The sequence below is a fragment of the Blennius ocellaris genome (genome assembly GCF_963422515.1).
Source record: "Blennius ocellaris genome assembly, chromosome: 21".
Classification (NCBI taxonomy): domain Eukaryota; kingdom Metazoa; phylum Chordata; class Actinopteri; order Blenniiformes; family Blenniidae; genus Blennius; species Blennius ocellaris.
In genome coordinates, this window is record NC_137670.1 from 2554147 (window position 1) to 2568779 (window position 14633).

Here is a 14633-nt window from a genome sequence, read left to right on the forward strand (position 1 = left end):
GACGGCGGTGGACTAACTCGACAGATCTCCATGCGGTTGGCTGCCTCCTCCATCTCTTCCCTGAGGTGGTCGGCCTTGGCGCCGGTCGGCTGCAGGTTGCTGGACAGTCCCGAGGACTTGGTGGACTGGTAGTACCTGTAAGCGCAAAAAAACCCAAAACAAAACTTCATCCAGCTTTGAAATTGACAAGAGAGGGGCAGGAGAGTTGAGCGCGACGTGTCTGCTTCACATTTTTAATTCCCGGAAAGACAAAAAAAAAAAAAAAAAATCACTGCTGGCGAAACTTCAAGGAAAGTCGCCCATCAAAGCGCATTAAAGCCTCCGTCTGGCGAAGCGCTGAACACTTGTCTGTCTATAGATCCTCACTTATTCAGCTTAAGCCGGTTTCTTTTCTCGCCCTGCTCGTCCCCCTCTGTCTGTCAGACTTTCTGTCTGGGAGCAGATAATATGAAACGCTGCCAGAGCGGCTCAGCACACAGCGGGATGATGTGGGGGGGGGGGGGGGGGGGCATTGCCTCCGATTTGGGTCAACGCAAAAAAAAAGCATCACTGACGGAGCTGCAGCAGAGGAAACATTTGAGCCGAGAACCAGATGATGAACCGTCAAATCTCGCTGTTCTCAACCGTCAACGAGAGCGACTTGGACTTCAGCGTTTCTCCCAAGAACATTTTCGCTTTGGCTTTGACGTGTCGAGGGACGACAGCTGAAGACAATGATGTCATCGCCCCGTCTTCTGACCCCCGCGACCCCCCCTCCGTGATGTCACCGAACAACAACAACCACAACGGCGCGAGTCTCTTTCATAAGGCCAGATGGTGGATTTGTTGATTTCTCCGGGGGTCTTTTTTTACGCACCGCCCCCTACAGGCCTGGCATGTTTACTACATCGTTGTTTTCATGGTGCGTGGACGACGAGGAGAAAAAAAAAAGATGAATCAAACCGCTGACCGTGCGAATGGAGGACGAGATGACAGAGACGACCAACGTCTAAAGGAACATCTCCGCGGAATCCAACCCGTGGGACGTTCACAGTCAGACTCACCGTGTGCGTGCAGAGTCCATGTCCAACACCAGCTTCGCTAAATGCTTCCTTTGTTTCTGGATGTTTGGGATTTCCACCTGGGAGGACAGAGGACGGGGTTGAAACAAGGAAGAGGAACAGGCTCGGCATTGTCCCGGGGATCTGACACCTGCGGCAGGTGAACTCCGCATTCAGCCTCGCCGTCTCGCCTACTGTCATTTACTTTTTTTACATTTTTGACTAAACGGCATCTGTGAGATCAGGATTCCATCAATCCTTAATAATTAAAGATCTCCCTCATGTCCGCCCGGTGTTGCGTTGCCTCCGTACCTCGGCCAGGTCGTAGAGCGGCTCCACCACGTCCCTCTCGATGGTGAGCTCGAACAGGATCAGCTCCTGAGCCAGCTTGTCCTGCGTCTCGCCGCAGAGCTTCAGCATCTTCCTGCAAATCATCAGGGAAACGGAGGTCAGGCGGGTCGACGCCGCAACGATTCCCCATCGTTCAAAGCCCCCCCCGGAACCAGCAGCCGCGCTGCTTTCGCCCTTTTAAAATTAACAAAGCCGTGATGCAAGACGGTGTAATGCACCAACGGCCTGACGTCGACGTGGCAGGAGGCGCCGGTGTGGTCTGAACAAACAAATATCTCATACTGAGCTTTAACAGACTCCGACGACTCGAAACCGATGGAAAACAGGCAGCAAATAAAGTAGATAAATGAGCTGTGAGGCGCTTAAAGTGCCAGTTTGATGCTTTTTACAGGCAATTAATGGATGAATTAGGTGTGTGTGTGTGTGTGTGTGTGTGTGTGTGTGTGTGTGTGTGTGTGTGTGTGTGTGTGTGTGTGTGTGTGTGTGTGTGTGTGTGTGTGTGTGTGTGCGCTCACCCGAGCAGAGACTCGTCCCCCAGCACGGCAGCCCCCTCCACCATGCATTGTGCTAACGTCGTGAGAGGAAGTTTCTTCTGCACAGAAACACACAAACAATCGATTGATCTCATCTTCTGCAAAACTGCAATTAACAAATTAACTGAATCTCTATCACACACACACACACACACACACACACACACACACACACACACACACACACACACACACACACACACACACACACACACACACACACACACACACACACACACACACACACACACACACACACACACACACACACACACACACACACACACACACACACACGAGCATATCGAGTTTCCTGTTGCTAAATGGTTCGTTCTAAACACATGTTGTTCCGATGATGTGAATTAATGGGATTTAGTCGACTTAATGTGAATAGATGGACATGTGTAACAGGATTAAATTCTATTAACTTCAATTATTTTTGTGAGTGTGGAAATGACTGAGAATTATTTATTTTCTCAGCGCATGCTCTCCGTATATTTATTTTTTTTTACCCTATTTTAATCTAAATGATAAAATGATGGATGAGAATGAAACTGTGAGGAAACATGGTGACCTCTGACCCCTTCCACCTTCACTGTGGGAAACATAGAAACACAGGAGAAAGCCTCCTCCTCTGGGTCGTCACGTTTCTCCCAGATAAAGATCATTTTTCCTTTCTGCAGTCACTCATGAGGAATTGTTGAGTTTTTCCCTGTAAAAGTGCCTTAAAAAGGACTTTGTTGTATTTGCCGCTATTTAAATAAAGTTTAATTGAATTGATCTGGTATACCTGAAAACATCACTGAAGCACAGAAACACTTGACTGCAGGCAGTGAAAATAGTGAAATAGTTGAAATAAGCACATTTAGATCCTAAAACATCCTTTACTGAATGTGTTCAACAGGCTTGAAACATGAGGAGAGTGTGTGTGTGTGTGTGTGTGTGTGTGTGTGTGTGTGTGTGTACACACACACACCGCCACCGTGTTGGAGCACGAATACACACCAATTCATTAGAAAACCAGCGATTAACTTTCTACTTTACGAGCACAGATATGCAAATGTATTTTAGTTTTAAGATGTGCACAGTATAATTGTCTTAGTATAATTTTTTTTTATTTTTTTTATTTTCCAAGCTAGGGATAGAGTTTATGGGATTGGTGACTCACGGAGGGCGACCTCACGGACTTCTTCTCCACGTCCACGCCCTGCTGGCCCTGCAGACAGGCGGTCAGCTTCTTGTGCGTGCTGTGAGAAACCTGCTTGACGAGCTCCAGACGCTTCTCCACCTGAGGAACACGCAGAATGATTCACAGAAAGAGCGTGAAGTCGGTCGGAGGCAAGGAATCGTCATGCAGTTGGATTCAGACGGCGTTCTGCAACTTCCTGGGGTTTAATACTTAGTTACAATCACGAGTTACTTGTTCGCTGCAAATAAAAAGGAACTGGGTACTCGGGGAAAGTAATAGAAGGATGAAGGTGCTAATAATAATAATATAATGTTGACGTTAATAGAGGAAGATGCTCTATAGTCTGGATTAGAGGAGGAAGATGCTCTAAAATCTGGATGTTAGGAGGAAGATGCTCTATAATCTGGATGTTGGAGGAGGAAGATGCTCTATAATCTGATGTTAGAGGAAGATGCTCTATAATCTGATGTCAATTCTCTTATAATAATAAATAGAATAGAATAATAGAATAATCCGGACAGCTTCCAGAAAAGGAAGCTAGTATTTAGTTAGCAGTTTATGCCTAAATACAGCTACCGTGGCTATAGGCTAATGCTAATGCTAAAACGGGGGCATCTCTCATGTTGCTGTCAGGAGAAGTTATTTCAGCATTAATGAGTCCTGATGCTTATTCAAGGCTGCTCATGCTCATCGCAGCTCCTGCAGATACACGTTCATTTTGTGTTCGCGGAGTAACGATACATATAGAAGGGCGTCTTTTAATTTGCTGTCAAGCACAGGATTAACGAGGGGCTCCTCCATTAAACAGGAGTTCAGGGTCATAGTAACTGTGAAAACATGAGCTTCAGAGAGAGAGAGACAGAGAGACAGAGAGAGAGACAGAGAGAGAAAGAGGGAGAGAGAGAGAGAGAGAGAGAGAGAGAGAGAGAGAGAGAGAGAGACATACAGCCACAGTGATTGTTTCTCTCTGTTCATGCTCGTCCTCCAGGCAGCGTCGTCCGTCTCCCTCCACTACCTGCTGTATTTAAATATTTGCCACCTCGTCATCAGAGCAGCTCAGCGGAAGCGGTTGTGAACGGCGCCGAGGGCGTCGTTAATCACATCAATTACAATCCCGCGCCCCCGAATCAATCAGCGGAGACACTTTCAGCCTTTTGTCTCCATAAGAGCTTCATTCTCATCCATTAACGTCGCCTGAAGGCAGCGCGGCTGAGAAAGTCGTTCTTATGCATAATAAGCAATTGGATGATTTTATTGAGGCGGCGGCGGCGGCGGCGTGCACCCAGACTGGTCCGTACCTGCAGCAGGTCATCACTCAAGACTTCCGTTTTCTCCGCTCTGCAACACAAAGAGCAGACGGAGGAGAAGCTGTGAGTCGACGACTGGTCGCCATGGAGACTCGCCGTCGCACCGAGAACTGGGCAAACAGCTGGATTCGATTAGCGGCAAGAGAAAGTGCACCGTTGACTTAAAGAAGGAGCACGTGACTTGTTTTGTATTCGTGCCGTTGTTGCAATTTGCCGTTCTGACTAATGTCGCCAGTGACCTGCGGCGTAATCGTCGTACATTTCACAGAGACATTCAGCGTTTTGTTTTGGATCTAAATTATGGATATGACACGTCGTCAGGCGACTCTGAAGGCATTTACAGACCCCTGGGCTAAAGGCGTTTCCTTACCAACGACTCACAACATTCTGATATGTTGCATTTCGCAACTTCTCTGAAGCTAAAAAAAATGTCACCATATGTGACTTTTAACATCATGGAGTGAGGCAGATGTGCCTGTTTGCTTCAGGTTGGTCTGTTTACATGAACAGGGTGATAAGATCATAAACTGTTACATCACAACACGGCTTCAATTTGATTGGACCAATCAGATCAGAGGAGTTTGCATGACTTTACTCAGATTACTGCAGGTCCTTATGGCCACGGTGGCTGGAGGCCAGTCAGTAGAACAAAGAGGCTCCGACCTTCTGGTTAATATTTCAAATAACATAATATCCGCCAACAGCCATCGTAGAGAGATCGTCAGCGCTGTCAGTGGTCGTAATGTTTTGGCTCGTCATGCGTAAACAAAATGTAGAGTTTAAATCAGAACATTTTTCATTTTAACAGATATTTTAATAAATAATAAAATAAATAAAAAACATTTCTAATGAGAATTAATCTAAACTGCATAGTTACAGTAACATTTTTAGTAGCGAATATGAAGACATATATAGACACACACACACACACATATATATATACACACACACATATACATATATATCTAAAAAATATCACTAAAAGTAAAACCAAATAAACAAAAACAACACAGTATATATCTGTATGTCCTCCACTTTTACAAAATGAAAAGTTCCACAAGAATTAATATATATACGGTTTATGAACATAACTTCATTAAAGATTTCCAAAGTACATGTTATGTCTTAGAGACTTTGTTATATACGTTTGTCACTCAAAGGTTTCCTTTGATTATTACACACACACACACACACACACACACACACACACACACACACACACACACACACACACACACACACACACACACACACACACACACACACACACACACACACACACACACACACACACACACACACACACACACACAGTAAGAGTAAAAAGGTAAAGGCAATGTGAGTATTTTACAAATGAATCACACACTTGTACACATCTACACGTACATTCTCATAATAAAATAGCGAATTTTAAAAACGTGATTTTGAAGTAAAGTCAAACATGATTTCAAGGTGAAACTCAAGATGAATCGCATACCATAAACTGAATACATAAAAAATGTCCACCATAGACCTATGAAAGTAGAACAAGAGCTACGAGCCGGACTGAAAAGGATTGAGGTCTTTGATTGAATAAAGCAGCAGCGATACACACGACCAGCCTTTATATTACACAATAAAGTGTTAAATGAGTTCCCTGCAGGTCCAACCTGCACAGAAACTAAAACCACGACTATACCCAGCCCCCCCCCCCCAAAAAAAAAACTCCACCTTAGCTGAGCCCAGATTGAACCAAAAGCCCCCTGCTGTGCCTGGACTTACAGAGCCGAGCTCCTCCTGCGCGACGCCCTGGTCCTGCTGACCTGCAGCTTTCTCTTCCACATCCCCCCGCCGACCAGGAGAAACACCTGCTCTCAGGCTGCCGACCGGCCACAACCCAGGAGGACGAGGAAGGAGAGACGTGAGGGCGGGAGGGAGGAGGGGGAGGAGGGGGAGGAGGAGGAGGAGGAGGGGGAGGAGGAGGGGGCGCCGCTGAAGAATGAGACCTATCTGGTCCTTTCACTCTTTCTCTCCTCACCCTCTGTTCTGATTTCACTGCCGTCAACAACCGGCTGAACTGAGGAAAACTGAGAGGCGGGAAAGATTCACCCTCTCATTGCTCGTCTCCGGGAGGAATCGCTCACCTGTCCAGGTGAAACCTGACCTCTGACCTCTGACTTCACCCCACGACTCTGAGCAGGACGAAGCAGTGCAGAGGAGTTTCTATTTGTCAGATGAATGGATGAATGGATGGATGGATGGATGAATGAACGGATGGACGGATAGATGCATGAATAGCTGGATGATGGAAGATGAATGGATGATGGATGGATGGCTGGACGGATGTATGAATGGATGGATGAATGAATGAACGGATAGACGGATAGATGCATGAATAGCTGGATGATGGAAGATGAATGGATGATGGATGGATGGATGGATGGATGGATGAATGGATGAATGATGGATGGATGATGAATGAATGAATGATGGATGGATGGATAGATGATGGATGCATGAATGGCTGGATGATGGATGAATGGATGATGAATGAATGAATGGATGATGGCTAGATAGATGATGGATGGATGAATGGATGGATGATGAATGGATAAATGAATGGATGGATGGATAGATGATGGATGAATGGATGGATGAATGATGAATGGATAAATGAATGGATGGATGGATGGATGCTAGATAGATGATGGATGGATGAATGAATGGATGGATAGATGATGGATGAATGAATGGCTGGACGATGGATGGATCAGATCAAAGCTGCCTCTTAGCCACAGAAGTTCAACATGATCTCTTGTATTTTGTATTTAAACCTGCAGGTTAAATCTAAAGCGTCGCCCGTCCAGGTGAGATCAAACATCACGGCTCATGATTCATCCCCTCATCCTCCAACAGCCACGAGCAGGAGGGACTTTAATCCTGAGGTTCTTTAAGTCACGGCCGCCGTCACGACGAGCAGCGCGACGCTCTGGAGGATTTCATCACGTCCAGGCCTCGATGGCGCCGCCAGCGTCCAGTGTCAGCGGCTCTGTCAGCGGGCGCCGTGTAGCGTAGCGAGGCATAAATCACCGCCGCCGCCACCGCCGCCGCCGCAGATTCAATTCCCCTCCGACAACCAGGATCAATTTATATCGTCTGAGTTTAAACTGGTCCTCATGTAAACACTCATAAAGTGATACAGAACGTGTGCTGTTTCACCTTTTTATGTGGTGAAACGAAAAAGTTTCTCAGTAATATCACACACACACACACACACACACACACACACACACACACACACACACACACACACACACACACACACACACACACACACACACACACACACACACACACACACGCACACACGCACACACACACACACACACACACACACACAGTCATGAAATCTATATTAATCCCTCAATCACAAGAGAGTTCATCCAACAGTTCGACAGGTCAGATCACATGAGTGTCGTTAATCAGAAATCTAACAATGGCTAATCTGTCCTCCTCCCTGCACACACACACACACCACACACACACACACACACACACATATATACTTTACAGACAAGCAGCTGTTGTGGGACTGTTTTAGGAGTTGAATGCATCTCATTGTTTACAATCATTTTCAAGCATGAACAAGTCAAACCGATGAGTCGGGGGAACTTCCTAATGCACACAAAAGCAGGATTCAGCGTGCACGCTCCTCCAGCAGCGTTTAAAAATCCCAAAACAAAGAAGTGGAGCTCTGCACAAGGATATTAGTCTCAACAGTGTCGTCCAATCACACACATTAAGGGTTAAACACATTCAGAACACTACTTTCTCACCAGAAACACCCAATATTACCGAAGAACTGATGTACTGAGAGAGAAAATGGCCAGAAGCCGTCACTCACTGCACATTTAATAGACGTAACGACTCTGTTATTCACTGGACGTCGGATCTCCAGCTGCACTGCGATGCAGCTGATGTGCTGCCGGAGGCACGGCTGTAAAAGTCAGGGCGGATTCTTCTCAACGCAGCCGGACGACCAGACAACGTGGGAAACCAGAGGTTCTGCACATGTTTCTGCCTTGAAACCGAGGATTTATCAGGATGACTGGATGTAAACAGTAAAAAAAGTAAAATACCAAACAGGATGAAAAAAAACATCTACTCCAAATGTAAATGTCATTTTTTGTGGGGGGGGGGGGGGGGGGGAAATTAATCATAAATATAAATAATTTCTCAGTTAAATATAGTTTTACAAAACCTGAATGAGTTTAACTTATTAAAGAAAATCAATTGCAATTTTATTAACCATTTATTACAGTGATTTTTTTTTATGTCTCTTAGATTTAAAATGCAACAAATGATGCGACTCTGTGCTTCATTTGGAAAGAAAAAAGCTACAAAACGCTGCTTTTGTTAGATATTTATTTAATAGACATGAGTAACTTATGTGTACATGTGTAATCCCTCCCAAAAAATATTTTTTCCCCCATAATATGTCAATTTTATATAGTTTGATCTGAAAAAATAAATGTTTGAAATGTCATTGTTCCGGAATGATTCGCCTCCCGTTCAGCTCCAACAAACAGCGGCAGCCGTCGCATATGTGTTTGGCTGCATCTGCAGGAGATAACGGGCCCGCGGAGGCATTTCATACATACATTATCCATACGCGGCCCGCTCGTATAACCCACGCCGAGGAAAAGGAGAGCATGTAATGCACTTTGACTGCATTATGCAATATGTGTAGGCTCCTCTTTTGAAAAGCTCTGAAAGCTTAATTCACTTCACCTCCGGCAGGAAAAACCAGAGCAGGAGGAAAAAAAAAAAAAAATGGTTCAAGGACAGAGACGTCACCCGGGAGACGTGTTCCAGGTGAAGTCAGATTACCCAGCATGCTCCTCTATGGACGGTGGTGGTGGTGGTGGTGGTGGGGGGGTGGGGTTGCCATGGTAGCAGGCGGATGGATCAATCGCGGAAGCGTGGGGGAAGACGTGCGAAGATGAATGAAGAGAAGGAGCCGGAGGTGGTCGAACCGTTTGTCACTACAGCCCCGACCACCCGGGGGCGGGGGCTGTATCTCTATCTCCATCTCACACATACACACACACACACACACACACACACACACACACCCTCAAGGTCACCCGTTCTCTGCCACTGTGGAGTGGGGCGGGTAAAATAATAAGAAATCATCACCTTTCAACAATTCCCTCAAATCTCACCGGGAAATCTGCGAATTAAATGCAAGTGCACGTGTGTGTGTGTGTGTGTGTGTGTGTGTGTGTGTGTGTGTGTGTGTGTGTGTGTGTGTGTGTGTGTGTGTGTGTGTGTGTGTGTGTGTGTGTGTGAGTGTGAGTGTGTGTGGGTGTGTGCGTGAATAATAAAGTTGTCAGTGACGCTCCCTCTGCAGATAAAAGCATATAAAAGGCTCTTTTTCAGCCATATCTTATTTATAGACGCTCTATTTGCGGCCCAGGATTTAAGCGCGGTACAGGAGACGCCTCACGCCCGACTCCTCGCCTGCTTCAAACTCCCGGCGTCTGTCGAGCCGCTGCTCCGACTCCACAAACAATCTGCAGACGTCTTGTCGGCAGCTCCGGGGGCACCACCGGAAGAAATGAACGTTTGAGATGTTGAGAAAGGAGCTCATTAGGCTGCTGTTCATTAAAACATTTATCTGAATAAAAAACAACGAGGCAGCTCGAATGAGGAAAATCACATCTTTCTCGAAGCTATTAGAGTCGCGACAGTTTATCTTTAAAAGTAGAAATCCCAACGGATGGGTGGATTTAAGATATCAGACGTCAGTGTAATATAATTCACTGCATGTTGACATTGTGACGACGGTACGTGGTGATTTACTCTGCAGCCCCAAACAGATGGACGGACTGAGCTCCGAGCCGTTTGCAGGGGCCCACCTTGATGCCGACGTCCCCGCCGGGCTGCATAGTAACGAGTCGCCACACGGCCCGGCAGCAGATAGCGACAATAAGAGACGAGCCGGGGGAAGAAGCTACTCCATTGGGGCCCCGGCCCATCGGCATGCTGCTCACAGCCAAAGGTTTCCAGCGTCCAGGTCCGGCTCTCCGGAGGGTGTCCTATTTTTCTCAAGGAGCTCTAAATCCCCCCCCCCCCCCGGGCTTCAATGTTCCCCACACAAAGAAACGGCCTGACTCATTCCGGATTCACCCGGAGTACCTCGGCCCCGTTGGCCCTCGACACCGACGAGGCAACAAAACAGAGCAAAGCTTAGAAAAATAAAATCGGCCCAGAGGAGGTGGAGCAACTTCTCTCAGCCCCCCCCCCAGAGACCCTCGGCTCCTCCACCTCCCGCCTCAAAACCGTCCGGGTTTAAAACAGCACTGGACTTTTTATGAGGAGTTTTCTTTTTTTCTAGAGGTGACAGGAAGAAAGGAGAGGTCAGTTTTAGAGTTTAACAAAGAGAAAGACGCTTTCAAAATAAGGGAAAAAAAAGACTTGTGCAGGTCAAATAAAGGTGTCGGTTTGTTTCCAAGCAAAAAAGTACTGAGAGTCAGTGAAGGTGACTGAAGCTCACGCCTTTGAAGCCCCAAAAGTTTACGCCGAAAGAAATCCATCCATCGCCTTCAAAGTAAAAGCTTGCCAGATGAAGAGACAGTGTAGGAGCCTAAATGCAGTTCATTGATGTTGGTTAAAAAGATAAATAATTTAAGTTAATCTAAAACAGCAGCAATATAAGTTATTTAATTTGGAAGGAATTAGGAGGAGCATTTACAGGTATTTCAGTTCATATGGGCAATAATGTAATAAGTTAATCATTTAAAATGTTTGTGGTTAATTTTGTGTGGTCTCTCACAGTTATACTGCAATATGACCATAATTCCCACGAGCTGGTTTCATGTTTGAGACGTCTTACAGTTCAACTTTTAAAGATCGTCTTATCGAACTAAAAGAGGACCCAGGACGGCGCCATGGGGAACTCCTGAACTTATGACTTTGGGTGGATAGATGGATGGATGGATGGATGTTTGAGCACCTTTCATGACAGCCAAAACCTACGATTAACATAAAAATTAGGGGAAAAAAGAAACAAGAAAGAAAAAAATAAACCTATATACATAAACTTATATTTTCCTAAACATTGATTCATATTAATCATATTGAAAAGAAACATGTCAAACGACACATGTAAATATAAAGTCATATCTCGGCTTCAAAGTTCCTCTACCAGAAAAAAAAAAACAACAACATTAAAATCTAATTAAAATTAAAATTCAAGTCAGTCGTTTTTCCGTCACGTTGAGACGTCAATATACGCTGCAAATGCGTGTTTGTAGGAGTGTCACGACGGATTTCATTCAGAAAAGTTATTGACAACGTCTCAGAGATGTACATCAACAAATACGATGGCTCCTAAGGTTTTCATTGTGGATTCTGGAAGAGGAACTTTAAATGAGCTTCTGTGTGACATTTGTCGCTGATCAGTCTCTGCACAGCCATTGCAATACCGCTTTGCACCACTAGATGGTGTCGTGAGCCACCGGAGAATAAAAGTTGATTTTGAAAGCTGAAGGTGAAAAATCTCTTTGACCGGGACTCAGTTTAAATGTTTTTTTTTTTTGTGCTTTTTCTTTTAAAGGCTTGGAAGCAGCTCGGGGAAGCGAACTGAAACTTTAATGCTTCCAGCTTTGACGGTATCAATATTTCAGCAAAGCTAAAAATAAAGTCGACTCGACATGTTGCGACGGACAGAGGAGGGTGAATTCCTTCGTCAAAGTTACCCGGCGGCTTATTTTGGTCATGACACATGAGAAAACATCAATTATTACTGAGAAATTGAAGTGTTTCATATTTTTCAACACAACATGCAATACACACACATATAAATGTCTTTTCTCAGGACAAAGCTGCTCTGTTATTATTTTCAAGTGAATAATTGTTTTTGCCCACAAGCGAATTATGTATCTATTTTTAAAAACTTCCACTATTTTTTCGATAAATAACTAAAGATGATATTAAAATACTAATTCACGTGCACAACAGACTGATAAGTAGAAAATAATCTCATCATCTCTTCCACAAGCCAGTAATCAGACATCAGAAACGGTGTTTCCCTCCAGGTTAAGAAATCAAGGCTGCAGAAACAAGTAAAGTTTAAAATCTTTGTTTGTGTGTGTACAGGTGTATCGGCCGTTAAACACTGATGCATGTTATCAAATCCTGCAGGAGGTTTGAACATGTGGTGAGGAGGCCGTTCCTCACAGCAAGCTGCTTGTTGTTTATCCGGCTGTCGCTCCGCCTCCACTCGCCGCCTCTCCTCCACTGGAGTTTGTTGATTCACAGCCAGACATGATTTGTACGAGAGTCGCAGACATTCTGGCCAGCAGGTCAGCAGATGCCTCCCTCCCTGTGTTGTTTGGTTGTTTTATTTTGGGTTTTCTTTTTTTGATCTCTCTCCCTCCTCTTTGCTCATCACGTCTCGGCGAAGCCGCCGTTTTCCTCGTCGACCCCCCCGGCTCGGGGTTGGCTCCGCCTCTCGGGCCCAAAGCTCTCGTCGCCGCACACGACAACACATTGAGCAACATCTCGGAGAGGGAGTACGGTGGCCCTGAAGAGCAAACCACAACAACAAATCACTAAACACAACAGCAAATGAAAAAACACAACAACAAATGTGTTTTTTCATTTTGTTGTTGTGTTTTTTCATTTGTTGTTGTGGTTTTTTCATTTGCAGTGGTGTTTTTCAATTTGTTGTTGTGTTTTTTCATTTGTGTTGTTTTTCAATTTGTTGTGTTTTTCAATTTTCAGTTGTGTTTTTCAATTTGTTAGTGATTTTTTCAATATGTTGTTGTGTTTTTTCATTTGTGTTGTGTTTTTTCATTTGCAGTTGTGTTTTTCAATTTGTTTAGTGATTTGTTGGCCACCGTAAGGGAGGGCCGAGCGAGGGGGGGGGGGGGGGGGGGGGAACGCTGAGCGACACCCAGAAAGACGTTAGTTTAGTTTGAGAAAATACTGGCAATCCCAAAAAAAACATATGTTGAGATTGAATCTAAATCACGACGATCTGCCGTGTTCTGTTTTAGATGTTCTTCTGCAGGAAGGTGTCCCACAGGGTTCAATGCTTGGTCCTCTGATGTTCATCCATAGTTTCCCTTTGGCAACATCACTGCAGGCTTTGGATAATAGACGTCAGCTATACTGACATTCAGCCGCCTTGTCGTTGCCATGGCGATGGTTGTGTTGATGATCTATTGTGGTTGGGTGGTTTTTCTTTTTAATAATTGGAACAATGATCTGTGCCGCCGACGCCCTTAAACGCTCCTCTTCACACTTTGTGTCTCTGCGGCAGCTTTTAGAGGAGTGAGGTTAGACCGTCGCCGTGGAAACCACCGACCTCCTTCCTCCCGCCGCTCACATCAGACTCATCGTCTCTTTTGGTCCGAGCGACACGAAGTCAAGGGAAAGTCCTGCAAGCTGTGCAGACTGACGCCAATACGATATCCTGAAATGAAGTCACGCAATCTACGTATTAAAATAGACTTGACGGGAATGTTTTAGTTACTTTGTCAAGAGTAGAAGACTAAATAGGCTGAAACAAGTTCAAATATTATCGTCAGCGTCACACTTTCGGTGCTTGAAAACCCAGAATGAAGAAAAAAGATTTCTTCTTGAAGATATGAACTTATAAGAAAGGAAGGATTTGCATCGCGTCGACATTCCTGAGCCACAGGAAATCCCAGATTTTCCCTCTTTGGGATGTTTTATGTCCAATTCATGGTTCCCGTAAATGTGTTTATAACATGTAAAAGTGACGCATGCGCCAGGAGGATCGAAATTATTCCCACTTCCTCTACATATTTAAATACCGTCATCCTGTGATATAGTGACGTGTCAGCAAAAAATGGACGGGACACACACACACACACACTGCACACGCACGCACACACTATGTAAATAGTATTTGAGGTAGCACTTGTTTGTATTACTTTTGTATGTAGAATGTATTGTTCATTTTCACACATCTTTGGAATTGTTTACTGTTTTGTATTGTTTATCTGCACTACCTTAAATAAATAAATAAACACATACATACATACATACATACATACATACATACATACATACATACATACATACATACATACATACATACATAAATTCACTAAAGAAAAACTTTTTTTTTTTTTTAAATGGACGGGATGAAGTGGGCCTAAGTGTAAAAACTGAGTTAGGTAGTTTATGTCAGATGCAT

At 44.7% G+C, this 14633-nt stretch overlaps 1 protein-coding gene across 1 annotated transcript in view; it reads right to left on the minus strand.

The window, feature by feature from the left end:
* The window catches only part of LOC308145333 (rho GTPase-activating protein 44-like), a 53180-nt gene that overhangs the window by 23586 nt on the left and 14961 nt on the right, over positions 1-14633 (minus strand). Inside the window, 6 exon segments of the mRNA XM_080516724.1 lie at positions 18-135; positions 1044-1120; positions 1353-1464; positions 1907-1983; positions 3093-3212; positions 4412-4451. Coding sequence (XP_080372850.1) covers positions 18-135; positions 1044-1120; positions 1353-1464; positions 1907-1983; positions 3093-3212; positions 4412-4451 — 544 coding nt within the window.